Raw genomic sequence first — 21,552 nt, 5'->3', positions numbered from 1 at the left:
TATATATATATAAATATAACCTCCATGTTTTATTCATGCACGCTCGTTTTCCTATACATATAACACACGCACACGTGACTCTGTGTCCACGAGAAAATACCATATGATTTGTACAAAAGGTTATATTATTATGACGCAAATCGTAATTTAAAAAAAAAATAATAAACAGAAGTATTTTTCGAAATAAAAAATAAATTATTTATTTTCAACATTGCGATACAATAATATAATACATTTCTATACATTAATTAATATCGTTTTTTTTTTATATACATATAAATATGGGATGTACACAAATATAATACACAATAATAATAATATGACCTTAGTAATAAAATAATAATAAAATAGAATCGAAGTTAACAAACATATCGAATAAAAAAAAAAAATAATAATAATAGTAATAATAAAAAAACATATCGTGGTTAATAATATAAAATATCGTACAGTCTTCGTTCAAGTATGGTGGTGAGACATTATTTTCATTTTTTAATTCCCCCCTCCCTCCCTAATTAAATGTCATACTATATCAATTTTGTTTAACATCAAAACCAGGCGGTCCAATCGGCTTTACCCTGTTAACACACTCGACTCGAAATAATTAATTAAAAAACCTCTAGTGATGTGCATTTGTTATAATGGTTTTAAAAAGTTGTTTTACAATTTTTTTTCTTTTGTCGTTCTTGTTATTTTTATCTTCGTAGATAAGTTAGCTATTTTTTTTTAAGACCAAACAAAAAATATTATTACATTGTCTTTCTCAAATAAAAAGCCGAATCAATTTCAGATAACGCGGACGCGGCAACAGTATATTTATGTGTGTATACGCTAAGTGGTAATCCGTGTACCGAATAAAAGAACCAAGATATATATTTTATTATATTATATATATATTTTTTTTTTATCCCTCCTTCCTCTCTCTTTTTCACTTGCTATGTCTTGTGCCGTAGGAAAGCGCGTTCGGACACATACGAATAATAACAAAACGAAAAATAAACGCTCTAGGAGAGTGCAACAACAGGGAGAAGGATATAATATAATAAAATAATATATTGTCTGACGAGAAGCCTAGAACCGGTATTATTATTATTACGGTGTACGCGATGAGGTAAAAAAAAAACACAAACACCCACTGAGGTTTTTAATTATCCCACATCACGTGTCATAAATTTAAAGTAATATTTTATTATTATTGCCCTGCGCACGGAGGAAAAAAAGATGAAATAATAGCTCGAAGTGTGTCATTTCTTTTATAAATTATAAAAAAAGCCGTTTTGGGGCAAAACAACAGTGATACGAAGACTAAATCAGTCTAGGCCTTAAACCAAGGCAAAACATAATACATTATTATTATTATTATTATTATTATTTTAGAATATAACACAAAATTTGATTGCTCAAAAACATTTAAAACATTTTTTTTGTCTTTTTGAGCTGACTAGAAAAATGGCGTTAAATTCTTAAAATAGTTAGTACGAACCGTTTTTTTTATATTTTAACATTTCCATAATAATATACTAAATTAAACTGCCTGCAATCACATTTACACGTAAACGGGACCACAGTCCGTCCGGATAGTTAAACAAAAAAGTTTACAAGAAAGTTATAAAGGGAATTAACCGCAGTGTGCGTTCCGCCAGACACACACACTTAGGAACTCGATTAATTTAGATTATCATACAAAGTCGTGCTTAATACAACATTATCACATATTGATGAGCACACACGTACATGCATTATTCAATATTTTTTTTTCGTATAAACAAAAAAAGGTCCTAGACAATATTTCAAAAGAAACTGACCTGTCGTTTGTCTCAACAAAACTAAAAAAAAAATTGTTTTATACGAGATAAGCCTGTACAGTGTTTTGCTGGTGCTGTTGATGGTGTTTGGCCGACCTCCGGCTGTTGGTGCGTTCGAACGGTATCCGGCTTGGCGATTGGTGCACTGATGGCGGCGGCGTGTCGATGGCTGAGTAAATATGTTCGGTGGACGCCGGCCGGTCGTCGCCACCCAACTTGGGCGACGGGGTGGCCGTGGTGGCGGTCGAATAGTTGGAGTCCTCGTGCCGGTGTTGCGGCCGGGGTAACGAGTTGGGGCTGTGGTGATGAACGTGGTGCCGGTGGTGAGACGGTTTGTCCTGCGGCGAAGGCTGTCGCCTGGGCGCAGGCACCACCGGGGTCCTGGTGTCGATGGTGTAGTTGTTTATATTGTTACGATAATTGCAAACTTTATGATGATGGTGGTTGCTGTTGTGGTTGTTGCTGGGCATCAGGTACCGGAGCCGCTCCCAAAATCGTTTTTCGCCCCACCGGACTTTAGACGCCACCTTTAAGTACGGTCTGATCTCCGGGTCGGCGTCCGCCTCGGCCGAGATGCTGTTCTCCTCGATCAGCACCAGCTTGTAAACTTTGCCCTTGAGCGCCTCGTGTAGGGCCGACCGGAACTCGTACCTGGACCATTCGGTCTGTATGAAGTTACGGGACAGCACCACGATGACGCGACGGCTGGCTTCGGCCGCCTCGATCACCACAGGCGACGATCCCGCGTGGTACATGGACGTGATCGGCAAGTCCCGGTAGTGCAGGCAAAGCTGGTACGACGGGTTCCCGTGCTCGAGCTCGGCCACCACGGACTGCAGGACAAATTCCTCGTCTTTGGGGCTGTACAACACGTAGCCGTCGTACAGTTTTTCGCGGTCCTCGTAGAAATGCTTATTGCCCGAATGCTTGCAGCTGAACACCCGGATGCCGTACTTGGTGTACAGCCATACTTTGATGTTATCGCGGACGGCGAACAGTACGAGAGCCACGACGAACACGATCAACAGGAACGTCAACAGCGGTACGTAGCTGTTGGCCACCATGTTGCGCAGGGCCCAGCCGCCGGTGTAAAAATCACTGCAGGCCGTGTCGTTGAAGTCGATTTCGCGCCTCTGTCCGGGGTCCGACTCGTCCGGCACGCAAGTCACATCGGACACGTCGGCGATTTTCGGTCCGTTTTCGTAGATCCAATTGCGGAACGGCTGTAAGAATTTACAGCGACAGGACCACGGGTTTTTGCCGATCGACAGCTGCACCAAGTACGGGTTGACGGATAGTTGCCACACGGGGAAACTGGTCAGTCGGTTACCGTGCAAACGGAGCACCTCGAGGTTTCGGAGCGGCGCGAACGTCATGTTGTTGACGTGCACCAGACGGTTGTTTTGCAAGTGCAATTGCCTGAGCTGGTAAAGCTGCTCGAACTCGTAGCCCTTGAGCTCGGTCAACAAGTTGTCCTCCAAGTGCAGCACCTGGAGCGAGCTCAAACGGTTGAACGTGTGATTCTGGAGCGATTCGATTTTCGAGTGGTTCAGGTACAGGTGCACCATATTTTTCCGGCCGATAAATATGTGCCCCTGCAGCTGACTGAAATTGTTACCGTCCAAGTACACGTGCGTAGCGTCCATCGGGATTTTCGGCGGCACCTGGTTGTTCAGCTGGTACGAACAGTCTACGATGTTAGTCCTCCACGTCTGATCGTGATAACACGTGCAATTAGTCGGGCACGTCATTTCACAGTCGCACGCGTCGAACTCGCAGCACTTGCACACGGTAAAGCAATGGGTTTCGTACTTGCACAAAAATTGCGACGGGCCGGCCGACAGAATGGGTACGATTTCGGAGCCGCGGCTGTCGGTTGTTTTGCATACCACGTTGTCCAAGTCCATGACTTTGGGGTGCTGCCGGAGCTGCGTCATGTTGTTGACGGTGGGCAGCCAATCCATGGAGCAGTCGCACTCGAACGGGTTGCCGCCTATGTAGAACTCGGGCAGCGACCGGTTGATGGGTACGACGCCCAAACGGAGAGCGTTCACGTCTAGCCGGGTCAGCTCGTTGGCGTACAAGTCCACGCGCACTAAGTTTCTCTTTTTCAAAAATGTGTTGGGCCTGATGTTGGTAAGGAAATTATTATTGAGGAACAACACTTCGACGCTATTCGGTATGGAACGGTCGGAAATTTCGGTTATATGATTGTGGCTGGCGTCAATTGTGTTAATGTTGAGACGGTCTTTGAGATTATAATAATCGCCAAGTTCCTGCACGTAATTGTCGTGCAGGTCCAGCCACTTGAGGTTAGCCGGCACCATGGCGTAGTCGAACCATATCAGATTGTTTTTTGACAAGTTTATCCATTGCAAACTCGACAGCGACTCGAACACGCCGTTGACGTCCGTTAGGTAATTGGCGTCAAGCCGGATGGCTTGAATTTGCGAGTTTTGGGTGAAAGTGCCGCGCTCGATGGTGTAGATTTTATTTTTCGAAAGGTTGAGCACTTGCAAATTGGGCAGGTTAGAGAACATACCTATGGTAAGATTGCCGATATTGTTGTCGACGAGCCGGAGCCCGGTTAACAATTCCATATTTTTAAACGAATTGTTGTTAAACACGCTGATTTGATTTTCACCCAAGTCCAACGTTTTCAAGAATGACAGCTCGTTGAGCGCCGACGGCACCTGTTGAATGGCGTTCGAACTGAGATCTAGTTCTTTGAGAGCGGAACAGTTTTTGAACGCCTGTTCGTCGATGGACACCAACAAGTTGTTGTTGATGGTCAACTTGGACAGCACGTACAGGCCGTTGAACAACCGCGAGCCGATCGTGTGCAAACGGTTTTCGGCCAAGTTGAGAGTGTGTAGGTTGTACAGCGGTAAAAACGCATTTTCCTCGATACTACTAATACTGTTGTTGCTCAAGTCCAAAATTTGCAAAAATACGAGGTCCTTAAAGTAGTTAGATTTTATCCGGGTCAACCCGTTGCGAGACAAGTCCAAGACGACCAGGCGGATGAGACCCACGAACGGACCGTCGTCGATCTGGTTGATCTTGTTGTTGCTCAAGTTGATGATGACCATTTGTTCCAGCCGGTGGAACAGACCGCGAGGTAGCTCGTACAGCCCGTTGTTCTGCAGGTACACTTCACGCAGATCGCGGTTTTTGGCAAACAGATTTTCCGGTAACGCTTCCAACTTGTTATAAGACGCGTTGAACACTTTCAGCGAAGAGAGCGTGGACAGGCTGTCGGCGGCCACGTCGTTAATGCTGTTGTGCTGCAAACATAACGTCTGAAGCCGATTCATGGCGGATATCGCGGTGCGGGCCGGTAGTGTCTGCAGGTTGTTCCACGACAAGTCCAACACTTTCAGGTCGGCACCGCCAGGACAGTCTGGTCCAGAGAAACCGAGGGCGGTCAAGTCGTCGATGCTGTTGTGCGACACGTTCAAGTTTTGAATATTTTTCAACGAGCAAAACGCGTCGGCGGGCACTTGATGGACGTTAGACTCGGACAGGTCTAGAGACTGGAGTTCTCCGAGCCGGTCCAGGCCGCCCTGAGCAACCACCAGATTTTTGGTGGCACCCCATTCCAGATTACCGGTATTCACCGTCAGCTTCTTAAGGCCACCGAGCCCGTCGAACGCGTCAGTAGGTATTTCCAACAGTTTACACTTGACCAGCGCCAGTTCCTCGAGTTGGTACAACGAGCGGAACGCCCGCGGCCCCAGCGTGCTCTCGAAGAACAGCTTATCGCTACAGTCGACCGTCAGCCGAACGACGGCGCCTTCGGACTGCACGGCCGCCGACAGATTCGGGCTGTCCGCGGCCAACGTCCGGACGCGGCACTGTACCGACGTTTTGGCAGTGTCGTTGTTATACGGCGACCTCGTACACTGTTCCGCACTGTCCGACTTGGCGGCCGCCGCGGCGCACAACACGGCCACCAACAACAATTTCATTTTGAAAAACATTTTCGCGGCGATCGCGGGTCGTCAAACGGATTTCACGCGCGACAATATTTTTTTAAGTGCACTGATCGCGAGAACTTCATGTGTTCGTCAGAGTACCCGACAACCGCGCGATTCCACCAGTCGGGTCGACATCGTAACTGTTTTTTTTTTTTAATTTATTTTTAACGCACTGCAAATAATAAACAAAACAAAAATTATAATACTATTTATTTGTTGTCGTATATGATATAGTAGTAGAAACCGTAAAACACTTTAACGTCCGCGGACACTTTCACATTAATCGGATACGGACGAACTGTCGAGAACGGCTTCGCGGCGGTGACTGAATGAGAGAGGCACGGTCGTACTGGCCGACGGGCCGAATGGTCCGGCCGTTGCTACAGTCCGCCGTCAGACCGCAGCACGTGACGGCGTCCTTACCTCCAAGGATCGCCCCACTGCAACGCGGCGTGCACCCGGTTTCGGTTACCCTGTGATTATCGTTGGCCGCCGCCTTCGCCACCACACGGCGTACGGTAGTCCGGCCGGCGTTTTTCTTCACGTTTGCCGCCTCCACACGTTGTACGACAATGCAGTTCTTACCTTATCCGATTGCTCTTGACCGGCAATCGAACCGTGGTGGACAATTATGTCAAAAAATAATATTTTTTAAGTATTTTGTACTGAAAACTGGAAAGATTTTGTATATTTTTTATTTTAAAATTCACAGATAATTACACCGTTGTCTGTAATATTTTGAATGATTACAAACTTACCTGATATTAATTAAAAATATAGTATTTTTATAGGGAGTTTTCATGTAAAGTTTATGTAAAACATAGTTTACAACATTCGACCATAAAATTCCGCGTTAAAAACAGGTGGGTCATTATTAATATTTTAACACACAAAACCCATATTTAAGCCATATTTTCTCTTTAACATGCGCTCTAAACATTTGAGATACAAATAATGAAAATAATAAAAAAATAAACGTTTTTATTACGTTTACTTTTTTATGAAATTTCTCAATCAATTAAGCTATTAAAATATCATACTGTTAATAATTTTAATCTAAATGTGTTGTAATTATAACATATAAAGTATACAACGATAGTAAAATATAAAATCTGAGTGCACATTTGCTTACAACTAATCAACGTTAATAAACTTTTAACGATACGTTTAGACAATGATTGACATAAACTATACTGAATCGTTTCATAAATAAAACTTGTTCGCATTTATTTCAAAAATAGAAAACAAAATATTTAACTTTATTCTTTAAAATAATATTATAAAAACGGGCATTTCTCATTACTGATAGCGCCATCTATCGGATAATTGGCTAAATATGTTATATACAGAAATGTTTACCATATTCTACAGTTCTACAGCGACATTAAAAAAGTTTTTTAAGATTTGCCTATTTTATTTAAAATAAAATATATCTGGTTTATTAGTCATTATTCATGATATATATTTAAATACAGTATTCTTTTAAGATAATAGTATTAAATTTATAAATAATAAATGTAAAAATTATCTTTTAATTTCAATATAGTTTCTCGTCAAAATATCATATTTGATTTCATTATTTATTATAATTTGACTAAACCAGTTTAGGAAATATTAAAATATAGTTTTAATTGTTTTTTATAGTTGTATTTAACTAAACTACAATTATTTCGCTTAAAATATTGGTAAATTAGATAAAGAGTATATTAGTTAGTTGTGTATTATACCACGATATAAAAATAATATAAGATAATATGTAATTGTACATTTTTGTGTCTAATACTGTAATACTGTAAAAAGAGTGGTTTTTAACATGTTATTCCTCCGTATTCTGTATTTTGTTTTCTTTCCACACTTAAAATATATTATTGGGATTTTGTTTCGATTTTCTTCGTTCGACTTAAAGTTTAGCATCCATAGAATCTGTAGTCTCTTAATTGAATTAGCTCTAGGTATGCTGTAATGTATGTTTGGCCGTACTGACAAAGTGTAATTATTATTTTAGTGTGGGTTTGGCCGTATACTGGCTGTAACGAATTCAATGCAAGTCGAGCTGCACCGGTCACCTTGGAACGTGTAATTAGCGTATAGGCCAGGCCGCACAGGTCAAAGTAATGCTTTTAAGTCTCTCGACCGTTAGGGCGCTAATGTTTGAGCAACAAGTGTGTTTAAATCATTGTAGTGCGCATTCGATGTGTATTATAAATTATACTGTTAAGATGTATTCTCTATAGCTGAAAGTATATCATCTCTTTTTTGTTCATGTCAACGTTGGACGATCTTAGTGGTTTTTACGGTCTTACACTAAATGCAAAATGCTAAACACACAACACTTCGAAATACTCATACTATGGGAAGATAATAATCCGATGGTCATTAGGCTGGAGTAGCAAAATATAAATAAGTCTTAAGAGCTAAGCCAACTTTTACCACGTGACTCGGTTGTGCGGATAAGAAATCATCTAAAATTATTCATGCATTGATAAAATGTTTTAAGATTATTTTTCCAAGTAGATTTCTTATTTTTATTACCAAAAAATGTATTCGTACCAGAATGTAATATATGTTTCTAACTTTATTTTAATTCTCGTGCACTTAACATATTCTTAACACTGTAAATTTGAAATCTAGTTTTTTGTTTTATAAGGTTTTTTTTTTGTAATAAGAAAATCGTAGTCACTTTGTTTGTCCTTTAATTGGCAAATACAAATAAATACACGCTATTGTATAGTACGTCATACTTGCATACTATGTACATGGAGTATAAAACTTTTCTTTAAAACTGTGATGTCGTACCATATTAAAAGTTAAAACTGCTCATATTTTTGTGCCGTTCTGTGATTATGGCTTATTTGGCAATGTTATTTTTGGTATAATATCACGACACACTTTTGGTTATATTACTCCAACATACACTTCTACGAGGTAATTTAATCAGTTTCTCGAATGATTCTAAACTCGTTCGAATCTGGCTTATTCAAAATCTGTTGACCGAAACGACTTGTATCTGTTTCATTTGGAAAATGTAATTAAACATCCCCCCCTCGCCTAATACCGAAAACTTAAGTGACTTCACCGCCAACGCGGTTTGACCACAATATCTGAAGGGCTGTCGTTGTGGGCAGAGTATCACTCACCTTAATTTTAAAACTATACTATGCATTAGTAATTATTATTAAATATCGGTCAGTTACATAGCGGGTAAAACTATGCACTTTTCTGAAATGCCACGTGGGTACAATTTAAATTAGAACGATTTGACGGTTTTCTCCGTATTACTAAACTACTAGTAATGCAGATCGCAGTTATCTAATATTTTATTTATTTGAAAAGAAAAAGTTATGAAACACAGCCTATATTTGAAGTATACTATTAAAGAAAACTACTGGAGTATTTTGTGTAAAGTATTTTTAAAATTGTTTTAGACTACTTTATAACACCGTTGTCTATGACCGTGCGTTTATTCTTGTACGTGGGAATTTAAAAAAAAAAGAGAACAAAATATACCGAAATCGTCAAACCTCGGTACTGCCTTTAACGCGGATTTTGGTATTGTTGTGGGTAAAAACGTTTAACACGATACATTGTGTTCAACAGTACGACGGAGGAAAAAGAGACGACGCGTTATTTTACCTACCGTGTGTATACAAGTCCAAAAATAATAATATAACATAAATTGGCCGAAGACCGTAAACGGTAAAAACGGGTAAGGGACACGGCGAGAATGAACGCGTTGGAAATAGAAAGGGATTATTTTTTTTTCCGGTCTACTGAACCATATTATACCCTCTGCGACCGCCCCCACCCCCGTCGAACCTTGTGTTATACACACACGCGTTCCTTTACTTATACTGGCATTGTTGTTCTATCAAAATGTGTGTTGTCAAAAACCTAAAATAGGGATGTCAAAAATTTGAAACCCGCGGCGAGAGTAGGTTGACATGGGGATTGGTCGAAAAATATTAGCTATAATAAAAATTCACAAATACTATAATAATATACTAATAAAACCAGATTTTCTGTCAAATCTGGGCATGAGCCTAAACGTTAACGAGATCAACCAGCACGGCAATGTATCCGTTTAGCATTCAAATTTAAATCACATTTGGTTATAAATATTGTGTTACGGTTTCAATGTTATAGTTTGTTTTCAGACCCCACATTGTACGTGATAGCGGTGCAATAGGTTCGGCCTGGTAGATAGAATAAGAAAAGACGACTATCAGCTGTATCATGGTATAATATATCATATATTAGTAATTACATATCCGTATTAAATAGAATTTCGTACACGACGACGGCGGGGTCACGCCGAATCAGATGAACCTCGTGTAATATTAATAGTACCTAATAATATTATCTATATAAGATACACGCATTATATCTATCAAACGCGTGTGTCACACACACTTGGGTAGGTCTATCTGGTCCAAAATCTCTTTGGGCCCGTCGTCGTTTAAAAACATCTTCAACGCGGCGGCGATTTGTTTCGAAAAAAAGAAATAATAATAATAATATAATGGTAATATTTATAAGAATGCGTTTTAGGCGCAATGGCCACGACGACGGCGAGAGGGGGAACGGGTTTTTTTTTTTTTTGGTGGCCGCCGGCTAATGAAGTCCATAAAGACTTGGTAGACCGATAGAAGAAAGAGAGAGAGAGAACCGTCGACGATGAAATTACAAAGCAACTGCTTATGTGCGAGGACGTGGGAGGAGACGATGGTGGCGGTGGCTGTGGTGAGCACCGAATGCAGTAACTACACAGGGAGACGGAGAGAGAGATACCTCGGATCACAGCTACACATGCATACACACACTCTGCGCTATAGCCCCCCTTTTGAACCCGCGATAAATCTAAAAACTGAAGATGTGATCCTGTCGAACCTTTGCCCATAAATCATACACGCCGCCGTCGCTGTCAGCCGGACACGACGAGCACGGTATACGTACATGATAGAAGATGTTGGTCGGAGAAGGTAAAACGGGGCCCGGGCTCTGAGCAAACGTCGGTTTTGACCATAATATTCTCGTCAAATTAACTTTTACGACTTAAGCTGAAGGTGTACGCGTCGCTTGCTGCTGTTGTTGCTAACACCGCACAAACGATCGGAGGACGTCACACGCCCATTTGGCGATATCCTTTTACTGTACCATCGCACTCGACCGGACCCACACTGATAATGATGATAATAATAATTATCGTTATTACCGAGTACACATATTGGTACACCTATGTGTAGTCGAAACGGGTCAAACGACTCCCGTTGAACGAGTAAAAAGCCCATCGAGAATTTAACTGTCAGTCTATTCCTAAAGTTGATTAAAACTGAATGCACCAATCAAGCGCCTCTGAATAATGTTTAAGAGACCAATGCATGTGTGTATCGCTTCATTTAACCCTGTTAGAATCTGGAATCCCAGTAGTGTCCCAAAAGACTGCATTGTGCGGGAAAATTCAGTATAGATGACTAATGATATTTTAACATACATCTTGTCCAAATCCCAATCAATCTTGCTATTGTGAGGTTTTTATGTAGTATAAGTGCAAGTAAGACGAACTAACCCATTACCATTACAGACTTAAATAACAATAACTATTAGGTTAGGTTTATATTGAATGAATATGGGTTGTTGATTTATTGAGAAATACAATTAATTCAAGATATTAAAAATCAGTTGGCATGTGCAGATCCTACTTACAAACAAATTAGTTATTAATTTATACTACATTTAAAGAACTTTTATAACACTAGGCGAATTATGATTCCTAACAACCTGATCTTGTTTTTATATTATTAGTTACATAATATTGCTTGCAATAAATTACATTATCTTTTTACTGATTTACTTATCATCAGTTAATGTTACCTTAATTAAAAGTTAAATTTAAAATAAAAACCTCCACTATAGCCTAATGTAAAAAGTAATTTTATCTATGCAAAATAAAAAAATTTTCTTAGTAAAGGTCTGATAAGTAATATAAATTAGATAAAAGATAAGATATTCGAATAATAGTTAAAATTAAGTAGGTAATAAAATAAAAAGTACATTCTGAAAAATATGGACTTTGGCTTTATGTTTAGTATTATAAAACCAATAATAATAGTTAATTAATCTCTTGCTTAATGGTCAATGTCAGTCACGGATTCGAGATGAATGATTGATAGTATTGTTTTTCCCCTTATAACAGTTCACAAAATTATATTTGTTATTATATTACCAAGACAAAGACAATTATCATAATTGTATCGTTAAAAATCGTTTAGAATTATAGACCCTCTTAAAGAAAAAAAAAATAAATTTATATTACGATGTTTTATAAATGAAGTGTCCTTTTTTTTTTTATAATCTACCTGACAAAGATATTTTTATTATCTTCTTCTCCAAGTTTATTTGCCGCGGGCAAAACCATTTTTCACAAACAAGCCCTCAAAAAAATCAATTAAAATACACCATATCTTATTAATACCGGTTGTTTTTTCAACCCCGAGACCATAATAATATTATACCTATTATGGTCCTAAATAACATATATAACTATCGTTTGTACTCGTAACACATTTCCATAAATTCCTTTGGGTTATTAATTTTTTCTCTTGTTTTAAATTATTGGTACCGTATGATAGATGACACAATTATAATAACCTTATACATATATAAAATAATATTATTATTATTATGAAATTCATTCGATTTTTAGTTAAACAACCAGTTTTTGATTGGCAATTGTTCTGATTAATAACTATTATAACGGTCGAGACGTTTTTCTCAATCGAACATCATCGTCTAAAAAGGGGAAATTAACTGTCAAAGACAGAATAAAGTGTAGGGAATCGCCGTCGGATACCACTAGGTCATTGGTGAGAGAAGAGGACGTGTAACATCGTCGTCGTGTATGTATAGTATGATATTTAGGAGTGCGAGTGTATGGATGGGTGCTGATGATGAAAAATTACTCTTTCTAATGGTTCCACTTGTTACTAGTCAGTATATATTTGTATGAGATGGTCACGGTCAAAACGTGTGTACGGGAACTTGTTTTACAGATGGTCTCGAGTGTTTTCCTATAGATCAATGACGTAGCTCTGTGTTATTCCACATTATTGTGCCTACGTTTGTTTACTATACCTGTAGCGCCACCTAGTGTTCCGCGAACATAATAATGGGGAAGAAGACCTGAGGGTCACAGAAGAGAGTCGGACAACAAATATTTTCTCCACAGCTCATAATAACAATGTATATACTCTCTAGGTCAATGTGTCTGCGGTGTAAGTATCTAAAAATGATTTATTACCGGTTCTAATGCAAACTAAAAAAATTGTACTGATTTCCTATTTACTATGGATGATGATAATAATAATACGTATTTTATCCACTCCAGCGATACATGCTACTCGGTAACGACTACAAAGTGAATAAAAAAGGATTTACATCTGTTTGAATAATGATGTATGAGATTAACAGCTACAAAATACACATCTACTGCAAACACTGTTAAAGGATAGAGTTCATGAAGAGTATTATCATTATTATTATATATACGAGTATATTTATATTCTCATGCTAATTTACTATTATCATTGAATGACACAACACATTTACACACAAGTTAGTAAAACTATTACGTTTAGTACATATACTGCTTATAACCGTTAATTATAACTTATTACTAAGTTGCGTAGATGAACAATAAAACATACGATTATTAATTACAAGTTGTCCGGACCCGGCGTTGCCCGGAATTTAGTTTGCCAGGGCTGAGTAAAATAATTACAAATAAGATTAAAAAAAACTCAGTACTCCAGGTTGTATATTGTAGAGCTTTAGCATGCCACGTCTCGTTTTTTTTTTTGGATCTACATATTATGTACATTACATTATATTGATTATGTCCCCCTCTTATTAAAGGGTCCCAGTCCCGGTCCAGGTCCCAGTTCCAATGTTTAATAGCGTCCCCAGAATCGGCCTGTTCCTTTAATCATCACCTACCATTCCTTCGAGTACCGTGGTTACCATGGTTACAAACAAAGTGTTTATTTTAGGTTAGCAACGAAAAATATTTCGTATTTAAAGTAGAAAATTCGTGTTTGAGGCCATCCTTAGGAGTGGAATTTTCGAAAAGTACTATACCAGTTAGGTTCGCGGGATACTACTCAACAACTTCCCAAAGTTTCATGGCGATCGGACGAATGATGTACTAATGCATAAAGGACACACACACACATACATACATTAATTTTTATATACACAGATTATAGCAAAAACTCTTAATTGGCGTCGAGAATTAGGCTTAAGCATAAATTACATTTTATTAATTCAATCAACTTAAAAACAACGAGCATAATCAGCTATATTTAGAAAATATTCTATTTTAGGTAAAATCTAACTTTTGAATTATCTTATAAGATCAAATAATATACAAAACTATTGTTGTTTTACTACAACTTTCTCTACTATGAGTATGTTTACATTTTTATTTTAACATTATTCTTATTTTATTTAACGACGTGATTGAACTTCTAAATTCATTTAAAAAATTTTATTTTATTTTTCCAATCTAGTTACTCATCAAATCAATCATACCATTCTTATTTTACCAGTTTCCCTATTTTTCCTTTTGAGCTCAATTATTCATCACAAAATGTGTTGGCATTTTCATAAATCATCGCTGATTCTTTTCAGTTGTACTAACAATTCCTTACATTTTAAAATATAGTCTGTTTTATAACGCCTGATGTTTAATTCCACTCTATCGTACACTTTTTCCATTTTTTTTCTTATGCATAACTGATCTCAAGTACGAGGACGAAATACAATATATACTGCACATTTTATATTTACGCAACACACAATAAATTTAATTGAAAAAGAAAATAAATATTCATAAATCCGATTGTAAAAAAAACTATCGAAGATATTGAAAAGTATATTAAGGTCAGAGGTTTCTGACATTTTGTGTACCTATTTATTTATCTCGTGTTTACTCGTTCGGCGTTCCATTTTTCGTTCGTTTAACTTTTGACAGTTCGTAATTGGTCTGTATCGATTGAACAGTAGCAAATACTTTTAAGTACTTCCACTATCTTTCGTTATGTTTCTATCTCATTGTCGGCATGGAAAAATAATAAGCTATAACAAATTCTCTACAAAAATCTTTCATAATACCACCCTCGTTTACGCTACAACGAATTGGGCGAGTGGTGTAAATACGCCTCTGTGTTATGAACTGTTAAAGAAATTAATTATAAAAGTATTATAGTTTTGACGGAGATCGGAGTTTGGTTTTTTTATTTTCTTTTACCGAAAATAATACTTATAAACTGATTGAAAAATAAATATTCCGTTTATATTATTTTCACGAAAGACATCTTTCAAAGCACGCGCGCATATAAAATTGCATAAACGGTAACGTGTTAAGGAAATCGAACGAACCGTACACGGTGTAAGAAAATCCACGCACGTACAGCCAGTAAAATGACGGTATGATATCTATATTTTATACCAATGTGTTTTGCCGTCTCTCTTATCCAACATGTCCAATAAATAAATTTAAAAAACGTATCCCGAATAATGCACATTTACTGACCGACCTGGTAAAATTGTATGTCTAAGCCAAATTGTACTAATTTAGTTAGTTGTAGTTTTTTTTATGAAAAAGCATTGGCATTAATATTTCAAAGAAAATAATTATATATACGTTTACACTTTCCCAGAAATGTTTTTGGAAAATATTTAACCATAGAAAAAGTTGATAACATTTTTTACATAATGGGAGTAATGTAAAATATTGTGTTAGCAAATGCTTGTAGGAAGTCAACTGTAATACTACACTATAAACTAGGAAAATAACTTTTGATGTTTAAGACATCTTTGTCGAAATATCGAGAAAAAATATTTTATTTAGTTGTCTTGAAAGAAAAAGTTCTTTAAACTTATTTTGTAGATTTCCTCTCTCTTTTATTATTTTCCCACCAGTTCTTTGACAATTTTGACATTTTTACTTTGAACAGTTCGGTTGACATGCGGTAAAATACTAAAATAGTATTTTTCAATACTGTATTTGAAAACATTTTTCTCTTTTTAGCGGAAATCCTCAATATACGAGTTGCTCAAAAAACAACAATTTAGTTCATTTTGTAAAAAAACGGTTACAACGGTTTAAAGATTTTGAAGTTTATAAAATAAGTACAGTTTATATAAATCAAAATTTTGTTTACAAAACAAATGCCACTCACATACCTGTGTTAGTATAAATAATACATTACGAGCACTTTTTCATTCTATGTTGAAAAAGAAATTTTGAGTATATTATATTCGTTTAATACCTATATTCTTGAAATTTGTTAATACAAAAATAAAACTTATACCTATAAATACATATTAAAAACGTTTTTAATTAAAAAATATATACTTTACATGACTAAATTTTAAACTTCAAATTTTTATGTTATGTATTTTTGTACATGTATGATCAATATTTAATTAGGGTATTATGCATTGTAAGGACTATTAATTAACTTTTTTCAGTTATTAGAATTTATATCATTAGTTAAAAAACATTTTGCACCCAATATTGTATCACTATAGTTTTAAACTAGCCATTTATAATCACATACCTTGTAAATTCATTTTTTCATACTCACAAAATGATAAATATTGTTATTTTACTCTTAAAAAAATGTAAGTATATATTTTTTAAATATATTTTATTTCAAATTACTGTTTACTTAAATATTGCTTACTGGCATTTTTTTATTAAGTACTTTCACAGACGTTAGACTATAATAAAAAATATTTAATAAACACACGAATTTAAGGCATTTTATATTAGTTCAATATAAAATAATATAATTTTCAAATATGTATTTTGTTTACAATGCCTGAAATAGTCTTCATAAAATACAATAATGATGCATATTTTCCAAGTATTTCAAAAATTATAAACTTATTACATCATAATATCCACCATATACTTTTATTGGAATCTCATATAAAAAACTAATTACATTTGCTACATTTAAGTATAAAAACGAAATTTATATAAAATTAGTTTTTTTTAATTTAATTACGCTAACAAGCACAACGCCAAAACTGATGTTTACATTAATAAGAGCTATTTAATTTAATATGAAATAACTGCGTTAAGCCAACGCGTACTAAAGACTACCACACTTGTGCCAAATGTGTATACTCGGTTACTTTCCAACAATGGATATTCGGCTTGTGAAGGGTAGATTATTGGCTTCCTATTCATTACCTTGAAGACAATCGGGTACTTCCTATTATCTTACCAACTTCCCAGCACTATTGGGATTGTGTAGCCATCCGGAGCAAGTGACGAAGAAGAGACGTTGTAACGGGTAACTTCGACGATAACAACTCGTTTCACCAACGGCCAAGGCGATACATATGTATGTTTAAATGGCTACTTGAAACGAATAGCTCGGTAGATCATTTTCTTGTGATAATAATAATATTATTCCGTGTTTGCGAGCGACCCGGCGAAGGTATCAACGGTGCGGCGGGATGCTGTTTGTAACAGCGTCGACTAAGGTCACAACGAGTTTATCTATGCTATCGTTTCCAATAAATCGTCAATTTTATTCACTCAACTCAACCGCCACGCTTGAGTTTTCAACACGCAAACAGTAATGATGTAAATAATATGTATACTTTATCAACGGCTATTCCGGCTTCAAGTATGCTCCTCCTGAAGTAAATCACCCAGTCATGATTTTATCGCCAACAAAATCATTGTAATTCTCATTTCTCCCGTTTGCATTAAATCATATACATACTGAGTTTTATTGAGTCTTTCTGACTTCTTATAAACATGGAACAACTTGTTCTTAACAACAATATCAATACCGAGAAAACCACCCTGATGACACCAGGACCCTATGGGATTTGGCAAAATGACACACCCGTATGACTTTCTATTCTATTTTTATTATTTCTATTCTGGTCTCAGGTTGACTAGTTTTTAGGAATTTGAAATGAAAGTTCCTTACGGTTCAAAGGTTAGAGGTCGTACAGGGCCTCAGGGTTCTTGTCCTAACAATAAGTGTGGGCAGTCAGATTTAATTGTCCAATGAGATGTCTAAGTGGAGGGAAAAATAAAACATAACCTATTGATTACTGTGAACTCTAAACTTTAGACCAGTTTTAAACCAATACACTTTCGAGTTCCGGACAACGCAGTATGACAGCTTAAGCGCAGTTGTTGCAAAACCAACACACATAATATAATACTCTTATACGATCGAGTTACTTTACAAGAAGCCCTCGCAAATCTTACAAGCTACAATCCAAATAATATGTGTCATTTTTAACCAAATAATTTATAAGAATTTACTTATTGCGCAGAACTATAGACAGACATATTAAATAGGCGTATTAAATGTTTTAAAGTTACAAATATTTTTTTCAGATATATTTTAGATAGAATTTGTGTGGTGTGTTAAATATTGCAGTCGACTGCAGTCTCCGAATTGATTATGCGTTTACCATTTCAAGTACAAAACGACATACAAAAAAAAAATATCAAAAAACGCGGAGGACGTTGTCGGCGGTGGTTATTATTAATATCCAATAGCCTTGCAGCTACTTGATCCAAGGTTGGAATTTTCAGATTACAGTCATTGTTACGGGATCGTCGACGCCGCACCATATAATATAATAATAAGATTATTATTATTATATTAACATATTACAAGAAGGCAGTTATGATGTACCATGAATATACGTCGTGGCCCGTAGGGCTAATTATTATAAATCTGAATCTCGCGTGAACGAAAATGTGAAAAAGATGCAGCGTATGTGACGAGGAATCAAGAACGTACATTAAAATTGTTATCCTTCTTTTATTTATGAAAAAAATCATCCGTAGTTTATAAGTTTTGTGTAACATAAAAAACCATGTATATTATTTTGCCTCGATCATAATAAATGTACACTTTTTATGAATATGTATTTTGAACAAAAAAAATAGCCGATGTTTTGCGGTGGTACGTGACTCAAACCAGTTCAAATCATTAATGCCACCCAATAAAATCTTTTTAATATAATTTTAAACTCGGACAGCAGCTAGTGTAGTGATAGGTGTTTTGATGTACACAAAAATATACAAGGAGACTATTGTCTCATCTATTGGAATTATAGTGGACGCAATAGTACAACCACATATTTTACGTTACACTGTTACTGTAATATGTATAACAACTGCTAATGAGACGATAGCGTTCGTTCAGCGGTTGAACTTGGCAACCATCCGATGTAAAAATAATCTCCAACAAAAACCTAACTGTGAAAAAGGCCAAGTTCCAGACCTCCTCCCAAAAAAGTCAACTTATCAAAGTAGTGATATCTATATTGTGGCCAAGTCTGCTATTTCTTTAGTTCACAAACTCACTTCACTCCTACTCTCATGAGCAACACTGCTCTTTAATTTGTATTACTTAATACTTGACCTTAATACTTGATACTTGATACTTTCTGAATGAGGCATAAAACAGACTTGGCCGCAATGTAGATACCACTACTTTGATTGGCTGATTTTTTTGGGAGGGAATCTGACCCTTTTTCTTTTCTTCTGAGTTATCTCCTTCCTATCACCCACTGTCAATTACAAACAATTGTTTATTGCCATATTGTAGCACTAAAAGAGAACGTTTGTTGCGACGGCGCGAGAATCTGTGATTAATTAATAAAAACCCGTGCTAATCTAACCAAGCAATATTCATGCGCGTCACATCATGCATTTAGAACTAAACTACCTAAAGTGACATTCATTTTGAGAAAATTGCAACTTTCAGTTTTTTCCATTTAATTACACATAATGCCAAATTACACGTTTCTACCTATACGGGAAGTGTATTATAATTTTGATGATGAGTCAGTGAGTCAGTAACAAAAAATAAAACTTTGAAATTCTCCCCTTTGAAAATGCTTACTATAAAGGACTCAATTTTTTACAGTATCCTAAGCTACTTAAGCTTAATCTATGTTTCAAATTTCAAAAGCTTGCCTTTAAAGGAAAAAAAGATATGTTGGTTAGAAAAACTGGCTGAATTGGTTCATGTAAATAGATACACTGGCATTTCTGGAACTTGGCCTGGCTCACTGACGTGCGCTTAGATCCAATCCCCCCGTTCGCTACTTTGCTTTAGAGTAACGGCATCTTAATCTATTGTTATGAGATGACATTCAATAATTGGCAAGTGGCTTAAAAAGCCCTCTATCCTTCCGAGAGGGCTTGTAAAAATCGTAACGAATAAACAAAAATCGCTTTACATTTTGACAGATAAGATTATACATCGTTAATTACAGTATGTGTTATACATATTTGTCAGTTTATTATGTATCACTCGAAAGATGTAAAAATTAAGCACAGTTTTTATTTTATATGGAATCTACTTTTTTATGCATACTTGTAAAAATTATCATACAATTTAACTCAACAAAATCTCACTCATCAGTCACTATTAGCAGCTGCACTTCATAATATTTCCTATTACAGAAGAATGCCACTTTTAATGGGTCTAACGGTAGATAATTTCATTTTAAATATCCATACATACATTTCACGGGTGCGCGATAAAAAAATGTCCTGGGGACATAATAATCGTTTTTCTAATACTATTTTAATAAACGTCCGATTACCAAACAACTAATGTTCATTATAAAAAAACAGCCATTACACTTTTTATCAGTGCAGTTTTCATGTTACATTTTTATCGTAACAAAATAAGAAGATTTATTCAAGAATAAATAAATGGATTTTTTGTTATCTTGACTCTTACTCATTTAAAACTAAAAATTTGAATGTTTTTAATTTAGAATAGTTGCTAATATATTCTAGGATCTATATTTAGTCTAAGACTAATTTCCATGTTCCTAGTATGTAATACTGTAATTGACAGAATATTTGTAAATAGTATTCGTATAAACTATAAACAAATATTAAACCAAATATGTCACAATTCTATAAGTTATAAGTCCAAGTTACACAAACTGACACTGCTTTGTAAACCTATTGAACTGTAGGTATGTTCAATCGAAATATACAAACGTACTGTTAGGATTTTTATTCTGTAAAAACTACAATCGACACGTTGATGTCCGCATTCCTATAGAGAGATATATTATAATACTATCCTCTTCGTTCAAATAATGATTTGTACTCTGTATTGAGCAATGCATTGTTGGCAATGAGGAAACGTCACCGTGTTATTTATGTGTCTATAAATCTTTAATGGGAACATAACAATCACATGCACAATTTTTGATCATCCTTTTTTCAGTCATCCCGATGGTAACGGATTGTCCGGCAAAGACGGTAAACGGATTGCTGATCAGAATAACGGGTTTTCGTTTCTAAAATGATATCTTACTAGACTCAGCAGGATATTTTCTAGGATATACTATAGTGTGCTGGCTACTCCATTGGCCTAGGGTTGTTGTTGATACACAAACGTATAAAAGGTCGCGTGCTTCTGGTACAATAGTCAATAGTACACAGCAGGTCAGAGGACCTCAAGAGTATATAATATTATTATATATTTTTGCCACGCATATTTGTATTCCCTATGAAAACATCTGTGTACTTTGCTTTGTTATATTTTATTATAGGTATATAATAAAATAATATAATGTATTAACAACCGTATTATACGCACCGGGTTCAAACACGATTTTGATATATTTTTTACTCTAGTCTGACTACCGATGAAAACAAGGGACCAAATTGTATAGTGAGTGTAATAGTT

General features: G+C 36.1%; 1 protein-coding gene across 1 annotated transcript; it reads right to left on the bottom strand.

Annotated features, from left to right (window-relative positions):
- Nucleotides 1–258: 258 nt before the first annotated feature.
- LOC126838253 (toll-like receptor 7) lies at nt 259–6,112 on the bottom strand. The gene has a single exon (XM_050572543.1). It carries the CDS (start codon nt 5,783–5,785, stop codon nt 1,841–1,843), a length of 3,945 nt encoding a protein of 1,314 aa, XP_050428500.1. The 5' UTR covers nt 5,786–6,112; the 3' UTR covers nt 259–1,840.
- Between the last annotated feature and the right edge of the window lie 15,440 nt (nt 6,113–21,552).

This window comes from Adelges cooleyi, unplaced genomic scaffold (assembly GCF_023614345.1).
Source record: "Adelges cooleyi isolate 19-005CV unplaced genomic scaffold, UGA_ACOO_1.1 ACOO_flye_CR_arks_rails_tigmint_CR_PRNA_30, whole genome shotgun sequence".
In the NCBI taxonomy this organism is placed as follows: Eukaryota; Metazoa; Arthropoda; class Insecta; order Hemiptera; family Adelgidae; genus Adelges; species Adelges cooleyi.
Note: the sequence above shows the minus strand (reverse complement) of the source record. Positions and strands in the feature narration are given on the sequence as shown.

What these genes read in the sequence shown, in the direction of transcription:
- LOC126838253 (XM_050572543.1), bottom strand. Translation starts at nt 5,785, where the DNA reads ATGTTTTTCAAAATGAAATTGTTGTTGGTGGCCGTGTTGTGCGCCGCG.